Genomic DNA, 10,645 nt, shown 5'->3' with positions numbered 1-10,645 from the left:
ATTATTTGGGAAAAAATAGGAAAAAAAGGTAGTCACACAAATGATACTGTACATCATAAAAAAAAAAAAAAGAAAGAAAAAAAAAGCAAAGAGACAATCCTATCATATTTGCGCATCGTAAAAAAGGAAGGAAAAAAAAATAAGAAGGAATCATACATGTATATATAAAGAACAAATCATATAAATTATCGAATACAAGCACAAAAACAAGAATAGCCACGCTGTGTCAACACAGATAGATATAAAAATAATCATATAATCCCCTTCTTTATAAGTACAAAGAAATATAGTTCTTAGGAATCTACTTTTATTCTGAAACAAAACCAAAAGCAAAGAACAGAATGATGTTCGCTCTCAAACTTTCCATATTCAGCTTCATTTTGTACTCCTGGCAACATCCCGAAAACGTACGACACAATAATTAACGCTTGCGTAGAATGGGCATTTACATCTATCATTATGATGTTATTCATGCTCCTAACAATTGAAAACGCTTCTTTCTGCCCTTATTTTATGTAAATACCTGTGCATTGCATAACGCCCTCAAATACATCCTTCCCGCTTTTGTTTGTTATATGTTAGGCGAATGAATGCGGCACATCATGGAAACATTGGGCCAAGGAACATGACACTCTCGGTATCAGGATGCGTAGATTACTAACGGTTGAATTGGATATGCAAGCACCACCACAACCAAATAATACATTACTCCTCAGTCCTGGTAAGGGTCAAGATAAAAAAGTCGCATCGGGACAAAAGCCAGGAAAGTCTGGTAAACCAACAACGAATGTTGCATCAGAAGGATCGTTACCGCAGTCACCACAGCATAATGTACAAAGTGAACATGAGGAAAAGAAGCATGGAGGCAATGCGGTGAAGAGTGCAACGGATAAGCAAACACCAGAGCAACATAAAGGTCCCGGTGGTCCTAGTGCAGGCCCAGTGAAGGCAACTGCGACGGGTGCAGATTCCGGAAAACCGAAGGCCAAAGTTGGGACAGAGGGGTTATTAGTAGCTTCAGAAAAGAAGGAACAAGTTGAAAACACGCCCGAGATACCCAGGGGACTTTGTAGTACACTAGCGCGAACTATATCTAGGAATAAATGGTGGATCCCCGCTACAGTGGCCGTTCTCGGCTTCTACATTGCAGTGCTCATTATCAAATTCGGATCCCTGACTGATCCGACGCCTGCCCCATCCCTTGGTTCAGTTGCAGGAAGCATAGCATTTATGCTCCTGATCATGCTAATTCGTTTCTACTACCGAAGGGGAAAAGCAAAAGTGCCAAAGAAAGCTCTAAAGGACAAAATTACATCAGAGGGAGAGCAGAAGCGTGCAGTACCCAAGAAACCAAATGTACCTAAGAAACCAGAGGTATCTGAGAAACCTGAAGCACCTAAGACACCGGAAGCACCTGAGAAACCCGAAACACATAAGAAACCAGAGACACCCAAGAAGCAGGAAACACCTAAAACGGACGGAGAATCGGACAAACCGGAAGTACCTAAGAAACCGGAGATACCCGAGAAGCAGGACGCACCTAAGAACGGGGAAACACCTAAGAAACCGGAGACGCCCGACAAACAGGAAGCACCTAAAAAGGCAGGAGAATCCTAAAAATCGAAAGCACCTAAAAAGGGGGGGATATCCGAAAAACCGTAGACACCTATGAAACCAACGGTCTCCGCCGAATCGGAAATACCGTCATTATTCTACTTTTGGTAAACAACATCAATGTTGTGGTATGATTCTACACATGTATGAGACAGACATTTTTCTGTATGATATTCGGTACTATTGGTATGATACAGTGCATTCACAGTTTTGTAACGTGCATGTTGCAGTTCCATTTTGTACATTATAATTTTTGTTCGTACACTTTTCCGAATATACATAGTTGTTCGTGTGTATGTTGTGCTGTTTATTGATATAATGAGTTGTTCATGGGTGTTAAAAGAAAGCAAACAAACTTTAGAGAAAAAAAAGAGTATGTCCTACTTCACTTTTATATGTGTATAATGCATAAGTATTTTGTGTCCCATATGTAATATATAATGATGACCATGAGCGCGATATGTAATAGTAAGTACTTTCATAATGTATAAAATGTTGTTTTATTTTTCTGCTAACTCAAACAATTTGTGATGAACGTCAGAAATGTCTCAAAAGTTATAATTATTTCCACGACAACACTATCCTTCGTTACGACCGTATCCAGTGTAGAAACACCATGCTCCGCTATGACATCATCTACAGTGACAGCACTTGTCACGAGAACAACGTATACACCGCCTCTTCGTTATCCGCCTCTCAAATATTGTGGAGCAAAGTATCCACATATAAGCCCCTGATATCCATAAATTGCGTACACTCTACACTTATCCTCTCCGCTACCGCTGCGGCTACCGCTCCCGTGGTGGCCGCCACACACCACGTCTACACTTCGTCGTCCCTGCACTCGGCAATTGTACGTTGAGCGAAGTGGGGCAGGGAAGCCGTGTGCCTTGCTCTTGTGGCCGCTATTGTCGGCTCAACGACGTCGGGTGCTGTGCTGTTGTGGCCGCGTGCGCGTTGTTGTGGTGGTCGTCCATCCGTATGGGTTCGTAGTCGGTGGCGGTCGTATGATCCGTATGCTTGCGAGTCGTATCCTTACCTTTCTTTTTTTCAAGTTCTTCGTCTATTTTTTTTTTAACTTCTTCAACTGCTTCCTTCGTTATCTTTATTATCTCCTTTTCCTTTTTTTTTACTTCAGGGAATTGTGTGGTGTTCACTACTTTAGTGCCACCAGTGCTCTGTTGCCTTGACTTATAGTCCTCCCACTTTTCGCTACAATCCGTACTGTGTTCCAACTGTCCTATCTTGTCCATTATTTTTCCTGCCTCTATTAGCAAGTTTACCAGTTCTCCATGTACTACTCTCACTGAACCGTGTGTAACTTTATATCCACATTCCGTACAATCCCCGTTCATTACAGGACCGTTGTTATGTTCCTGTATGCCGCCAATCCCCCCCATTGCTTTCACTGTGTGCCGGGCATACTTTATACCCCTTTTAAGTCCTGTTTGATGTGCACAATACTTCTTTTCCAGTATATACCCCAATGCATTCGCTAGCTCGCATCGCAGCTGCGTTTCCAGTTCACTCATATCTGTACTTCCCCCGTGCGCCTTCTTCTCTTGTGTGTTGTCACCGTTGGCGTACATTAATGCACCCGTCATGAGTTTGCACCGTACGACATCTGCTACTGTTTGGCCCATGTAAAAATGCCCATCTGAGGAGATATCCTCCCAACCTGCATTATAACAGTTTGCACCAAACGCATCCACGAGCTCGTGGTTCTGTTCCATGTAATCAATAAAATTATGCAACGCCGTGTTCATGGTTTCCAGGTCTTCCCTCTGTGTTTTGTACATAGAGAACACATGAATGCGCGTGTTCATATTTCACGTATATTCTATGCGTCCGCATACATGTATACTCCCAAATTCATATATATGCTATAAGTACATTCTGTTTATGCACCTTATTTTCTCTGTGTGTTTTTCTGGTCCCGTCTCGCTTTACTTTAACTTACATCATAATTCTGCAGGACGTATACTTGCTTCCTGTGCTCTTGCAATATGGTCTTCCATGGACAATCCTCTTGTTTGGTCGTCGTCTTCCCCTTGCCCTTGCTTACTCCTCCGGCAGCACCCTGACCAGTCTTACCACCACCACCACCAGATGATGTCGTCGTCATGCCACTGCCCGATGTCGTCTTGGTTGCCACCGGTGTCGCCGCTACTGGTTTGGCAGGTGGCGTGGGTTTCGCCTTGGCACCGAGCTGGTCGTCGGCGGCGGTCGGGTTCTTCGGTAGTGATGCATGCGGCGGTTTCGACTGCGTGGGCCCTCGCTCTGGTGTTCTTCCTGGTCCTGTTCCAGGGCGTGGTCGCCCCGTGGGAGGGTTCCGAGCCGGTGTGTTGGAAGTTTCTTTCTTTGGTGCTTTCCCCGTGTTTACAGTTGCACCAACATCCTTTATGCCTTGCTGTATCCTGTTCCTTATTTTTTTCCCCATGTCACATTTTCCTTTCCAATTAAACACGTTTTGCATTATTCTCTTAAAAGCCTTTGCCCTCAGGGTGGTATTTACTGCAATTAATTGCAGTATGTCCGCAGTATCCTTATCTACCTGCCCCGGCTTGAATTCTGTACCACAGGTGTCACTACTTATCGGTTGTTCTTCCTCCCTCTGCACCGTATCATTCCATGTACATTTCCCTGATTCTTTGCGTCTACTTCTTCCTCCTCTCCCTTTCCACTCATTCTCCAATTCTTTCAGGCGGTGCCTGATGCTTTCCCCGAGGATACCTGATCCGAATATGAATTTTCCATAGACGCGCCCTTTACATATTTCATCATCAAGCGCGTTCTTCCAGGTGTCATCCCCATTTATTAATACTTCTGAAATTGTCTGAACTACTTCGAGGTGCTCATTACTCTTGCCATACAGCTGTAATATAGCTTCTGTTGCTAATATACACTGCAAATATTTCTTAAAGCCCTCAGCGCTCCTTGCATGTACATCGTTCTTTTCCCAATTGTCTGGTGCATAATAATACCCTCTCATGTATAGTAAAAGGCTTACAATTCCTGGACACCTCATTGCGCATCCTTTATCCGTGGAAGCATTATATAAGCCTCCACATATAGCAGCGTTCCAACCATTCCTCTTGCCAATGACCTCGGTTAATTCATTGAAGATACTATCAACATCCTGGAATGTCTTGTGCTGCAGGTGGAACAATTCATACATGTATGTATATTCCTCACACCTGTTCTCTCGTCAATTACACTAGATCAATTAATATTCTGCTCAAAATCATGTACGCTGTGTCTACTTTAGCTTCTCCTACAAGATGTTCTTTACGCTATGATATGCATATAAACAGTGTACGCACACTCACAGGCCCCTCTTCCTAATGTATACATCTTTTCCTTAGAATGAAATATTCCTCTGTCTCTTGAACCGCGCGTACTATTGTACTTACCCAATAATTCTGTCCGCCCTGTAACCTCCATACTTTTACATAATCTCCCCATGCTGCTACAAACACCCGTTTCCATTTTTCATAGTCGTGACTCATATTGAACACTTTTTATTCCCTTGTTAAAAAAAAAAGTACACCTACTACTACTACTACTACTACTACACACCGCTCATTAACCACAACAAGAACAAAAAAAAAAAAAATATACACACACCCCGTCGTCCGTCAACGCCTCTCCGTCAACGCCGCTCCCGTCAACGCCTCTTCCGTCAACGCTTCTCCGTCAACGCTTCTCTCCGTCAACGCCTGTACGTCACCCCGTTCTCCGTCACGCTGTCTGCGTCAACGCCTTCTCCGTCACACCGTCTCCGTCAACGCCTTCTCCGTCAACGTCTGTCCGCGTCACCCCGTCTCCGTGTACGATTCTCCGTCACGGCGTTCTCCGTCAACGCTTCTCCGTCACCCCAGTCGCCGTCAACGCTTGTCCCCGTCAACGCCTCTCTGTCAACGCCTCTCCGAGTCACCCCGTCTCCGTCAAAGTTTCTCCCGTCAACGCCTCTCCAGTCAACGCCTCTCCAGTCAACGCGTTCTCCGTCACCCCGTCTCCGTCAACGCCTCTTCCGTCACGCCGTCTATCCGTCAACGCCTCTCCCGTCAACGCTGCTCCGTGCACGCTTCTCTGTCAACGATTCTGCGTCAACGCTTGTCCGTGACGCCGTCTGCGCCAACGTGTCTCGCGTCAAGGCTTGTGCGTGCGGCTGCCGCCGTGTTGGTGCTGTCAAAGAAAGGGGGGAAAAAAGTACTACTACACTACCGTCCACACGCAACACGTCATGAATATTCACCCCCCGCCCCGCTTTGTACACAGTTGTCCACTAAACGCCTTCACACACACTGTCTCTGTGAGTACACCTCAAAACCACAGTATAACAACAACATCAATTATACTGCCGTCGTTGCCGCGTCCTCGTAAGAAGGAGGAGGATTGTGTCTCCGAGTGAAGCGATTCGACCAACGCGGCCGGATAAAGGCGATTGTCCGAGTGTAAGAAGGAGGAGAGTGCCTGTCCGAGCACACGCGTCGACCAACGCGGCCGGGTAAACGGAGATTGTCCGCGTAACGCGACCGCGTGTATGAAGCACGAGAGATTGTCTCTCCGAGCAAACGTGGCCGGATACACGGATTGTCCGAGTGTACGACGGAAGAAGAATTTGATGTTGTCATACTGCGGTTTTAGTGTACAAGGGGTTTAGTGTACGCACAGAGAGACACATTGTGTGAAGGCGTTTAGTGGAGACCGGTGTAGAAAGGGCGGGGGCGGGGGTATTCATGACGCGTGTTGCGTGCGTAGGTAGTAGTAGTAGTACTTTTTTCTATTTTTTCCTTGCCTGTTTTTTTTTATTTGAGCTTGTAGTGTACTTATTTTTTCTTTTTTGCGTTTACGTAGTATACTAATTAATGTATGCGTGTGGATACTTGCGCATGCATCATATTAATAGGAGAATACTGTTATTTTTTTATTTTGCTCTTTATGTACTTTTTCTACTTTTTCCTTAATGTGCAATGTATGTTATTCAGCACAGAGTAGTAGTATAATGTGCCACTCGTGAATACATAGGAACATATGGGCTTGTATATACTAGCACTAGCAGGAAGAGTAAGTGGAAGGCCGTGAACACCATAAGTAGGGGTCGTTAGAAGACGGGTATTTATATTTAATATTGAAGAAGACATCAGAATTGTATCCTATAGAAGTTACAACATGAGTACACAGCAATTTGCGCATTTGTTGGCAGAGTATGTCATAAAGAGGCATCTACGGTCCGATCAGGACGACACCGATACTGGGTCTGGCAGTTTCAGTGTAAGTTGTGGGGGTTAGGAGGTGCCGGAGTATATACATATACTGTTGTTACTTGCTACCTGGCAGCCACGTAGGAAAATATATGGCTCACCTAAATATATGAACCTAAAGAGTATTATAGTCCTAGACATGTGCAGTACATACACAGAATATAATTAATTTTCCCAGAAGGAAGGAATGGAGGACTTCATGTGTGCACGTGTGCATTATTATACTTATAGGATACTGTATGGAATGACATAGAAGGCATATTCAAGAAATTTAGCGGGAACATAAGGACAAAAAATGTGTACAACGCACCAGTGTGTGACGTCAGTTTCCCAGGGAACGGCATGAAAGTACGCATGCAAAAGATTATTTGCCTTAGCATAGTGAATATATTTTTGTTCATGGACGGCATAGACAATGTAGGAGGTGCATGGGAAAGGAGGAATAAAATAAAGAAGGGAAATGATTTTGAAGATTATGTGAGGTGTATATTGGGGAATGTCATTTTGATAGAACTTTTTGGGCGCAATTGTAATCATGTTAAGATTATTGATACTGTTTCAAGTAGCATGAAAATATGGAGAGACATGTTACAATGGGAGGACGGGAGCAAGATGTGCGAAGATTTTAATTATAATAACATAAGAATAGGGGGTAAACTCATTGGGCTAACGATGGCAGCATGGATAAGGCAATGGAGACGTACAAATTGGCCGGGGACTATTGCGGGTGGGACGAGGGGAGAAATATGTGCAGCGGGAAATTTTGGTAGGAGGGAAAATCCGCAGGGGAATGTGCAAGATGAGCCCAAGGTACATATTATACGGATGTTTGACGATGGTAGTGCGAGAGAGGTGCATGAACTCCTGGAGACAGGCAAAGATATGTCGGAACAGGAGAAAAGGAGAATGGTAAAGGAGATAAAGAAAGAGAGCTCAGCGACAGTACTGGCCTCAGCCGCCACTGAAAACCGCCACACATCAGGCAAACCACAATCCCCTAAATCGGCAGCAAAACACGGACCGATAGGTAAGACCGATCGGAGAAAGCACGAATACGCCGAATACGAATATACGACCACTATCCATACGGCCGGATACGGCCCATACCGCCGAACATGGATGCCGCCACAACAACGCAACTGCCACAACAACACAACGGCTACAACAACGCACACGCGGGGGGGAACAGCACAGCGCATCTTCTTCACTGCCCCACGTCGATGCCCCACTTCGGTTGAGCGATGAGCACAGCGGCGGCCACGATGGTAGCGGCGATGAGTGACCATCGGTAGCAATAGCGCGACGGGTATGAGTGCTGAGTGTGTACGGAATTTATGCATATAAGGGGATTATATGCGGATAGTTTGTTACAGAAGCTTTGAACAGTAAAAAGAACAACTTCGTGCTGCCATGAGCAGTGCTGTCGTAACGGGTGACGGTGTTGTCGTTACAGTAGCTCCTACAATGTGTATTGGCGCCTCTGCACCTGTTTGTATATTAGCGTGTACTGTTGTCGCGCGAGCTGGTATTGCACTGCAAATAATTACAGTATCGAAAAGAGTTATGAATGTGGCAGAAAATTGTCCAAAGTACAAAAAAAAACAACACTGTTGAATTTGTTAAAGCTACTGGATGCACAATGTATCCATGGTAACTATAATATAATATATGCTATATGTATGTTGTAAACGATTATGAGATATAAATATAAAAATGTATGTATGTATTTATATATTTATGTACATATGTACACATATACACATATACACATATATATATATATAGAATAAAGGAGTACACACATTTTTAAAAGTGCGTTTCCCCCTCAAAATATCAACTAAAAACTAATTACATAAACAAACAGCATTGTATATGCGCAAACTATATGTTGTAAAGATATAAACGATATTATAATTCACAAAAGAATTGTACGATAAATGTTACAAATATGAATAAATCCTATCGTACAAATAGTACGGAGTAGAATAGCAAGGTGGATCTAATAAATAGACAAAATCATACCATAACATCGAAATTGTCTATCAGAAGTGAAATAATTTCATTCCTCACACGTTCTCAAATATGCCATGTCTGTGGTTCTTTTTTTGAGGATGTTTGGTACTTCAACATCTTAAACACCACTCCTAATCCTCACTTGCGAATGAAGAAATGGAATATCACCATCAGGGCCATAATTCCTACACCTACTATACCTGTAATTATGTACAAGATGGCTCCCAATGAATTGCCAATGTAGGGAACAGAACACACTATTGATATATAATAAAAAAAAGGAACCATAGCACTCGGCATCCATCGGTTATTCGCAATTACAGTACGAACCCATGCATTAAAAAGTCTCCCGGGCTTTACTTTTATGTTTCCATTCTGTGCCTTATTCCTTATGTATCGTAACATCTTTAATTTAAGCTTAAAATTTAATCTTCTAAACATTTTACCCAAAGCGGTGTTCTTAAAAAAACCTCCACTGCGACTGTCGCAAAATTTATACTGCTGTTGTAAGTTATTTATGTAATGGCGAACTTCATCATCCATATCACCTCTCGCTCTAATAGAGAATCTTCCATGCTTATTACCATATTTTGATGATTCACCAATTCTGCCTCTATCTTCCTGATTAATATCGTCACCATCATCGGCTCGTTCTTCAAATAGACTCTCCGTGCTGCCAAAAATCGATGATCCACCAAACTTTTCCTTGCCTTGATCCTCATCAAAATTATTCAAGTTTAAAGACTCGTTGGATTTGTCCACGTTACCACGATCCATCGTACTTTTCGATTTCTTCTTCGAACTGTCGCGGGGACTACGGTTTCTAGATCGTGAGCTAGAGCTATCATTAGGTTTTGTTACATCGGAAAGATTCTCTAGAAAGTTCTGGTATGATGCGTTCTTCGCATCGAGTCCTCCGTTTTCGCTGTTTATCAGAGCATTGCATCGGTTCATTAATTCTTTGTATTCTCCATTTATTAAACCCATTAATTTTTCCCTTAGCATAATATTATTCTGCTTCAGTGTTTCTATATCAGTCTGTTCGTACCCGTTCAATGATCTGCTAATCCTCACCCATAAGTTGTAATTTTGACCAGTTACATGATCCCACGGTGCACCTAGTTCAGTCACCTAACATGTAAAAAGGGAAGGATTCATTCAAGAATTATACAGTACCCAAGCATTAATATAAAACACTTAAAAAAAAGCAGAAAAGGGATTCTCCATTCTCAGCAAATAGGATAAACATCATTCACAATGGATGCGACAGTTCTTAAAATGTAGTAACTCTTATCATACGTGGTGCAGACATTGCCAGGAGCACAAAACAAAAATAAGTATAGAACGCTTCACAGGGAATATCATTTTGCTTCTTTTTTTTCTTTCTTGTGGCTCTTAGCGTAAAAACGTTTCAAAATGGCGATATATCTCTTTTTTATTTATATGACAGGATTATGTTATTATTTTTCTTGCCCACAATTATATGTGGATTCTATCATTATTCTTTTTCCTTTATGTATGTATAAATTATACGATTTTTCTTTTTTCTATATATAATGCAAGGATTATAAGGATTATGTTTTCTTTTTTTTATATGTTATGGGTTAGCGAATTGTTATTTTTTTTTTTTTTTTTCACATATTGCAAGCATTATATAGAATTGTTCTTGCATTTTTTTTTTTATACATGTATGCACCATATTATTGTTCTTGCATTTTTTTTTTTATACATGTATGCACCATATTATTGTT

General features: G+C 42.4%; 4 protein-coding genes across 4 annotated transcripts; 2 read left to right on the top strand and 2 right to left on the bottom strand.

The window, feature by feature from the left end:
- Positions 1 to 645: 645 nt before the first annotated feature.
- AK88_04613 (uncharacterized protein) lies at positions 646 to 1,617 on the top strand (the record flags this gene model as incomplete). Its single annotated transcript, XM_012482223.1, has 1 exon — positions 646 to 1,617. One exon carries the CDS (start codon positions 646 to 648, stop codon positions 1,615 to 1,617), a length of 972 nt encoding a protein of 323 aa, XP_012337646.1.
- Positions 1,618 to 2,519: 902 nt separating this feature from the next.
- AK88_04612 (uncharacterized protein) lies at positions 2,520 to 5,123 on the bottom strand (the record flags this gene model as incomplete). The annotated part of the gene is made up of 3 exons (XM_012482222.1): positions 2,520 to 3,398; positions 3,575 to 4,768; positions 5,028 to 5,123. The coding sequence occupies 3 exons, from the start codon at positions 5,121 to 5,123 to the stop codon at positions 2,520 to 2,522; spliced, it is 2,169 nt and encodes a 722-aa protein (XP_012337645.1).
- Positions 5,124 to 6,789: 1,666 nt separating this feature from the next.
- Positions 6,790 to 8,495, top strand: AK88_04611 (uncharacterized protein; the record flags this gene model as incomplete). Its single annotated transcript, XM_012482221.1, has 3 exons — positions 6,790 to 6,891; positions 7,113 to 7,908; positions 8,431 to 8,495. 3 exons carry the CDS (start codon positions 6,790 to 6,792, stop codon positions 8,493 to 8,495), a joined length of 963 nt encoding a protein of 320 aa, XP_012337644.1.
- A 537-nt stretch (positions 8,496 to 9,032) lies between these two features.
- Positions 9,033 to 10,259, bottom strand: AK88_04610 (uncharacterized protein; the record flags this gene model as incomplete). The annotated part of the gene is made up of 2 exons (XM_012482220.1): positions 9,033 to 10,025; positions 10,248 to 10,259. 2 exons carry the CDS (start codon positions 10,257 to 10,259, stop codon positions 9,033 to 9,035), a joined length of 1,005 nt encoding a protein of 334 aa, XP_012337643.1.
- Positions 10,260 to 10,645: the final 386 nt, after the last annotated feature.

Source organism: Plasmodium fragile, assembly GCF_000956335.1.
Source record: "Plasmodium fragile strain nilgiri unplaced genomic scaffold supercont1.69, whole genome shotgun sequence".
NCBI classification, from domain to species: Eukaryota; Apicomplexa; class Aconoidasida; order Haemosporida; family Plasmodiidae; genus Plasmodium; species Plasmodium fragile.
This window is presented reverse-complemented; position numbering and strand designations above follow the sequence as displayed.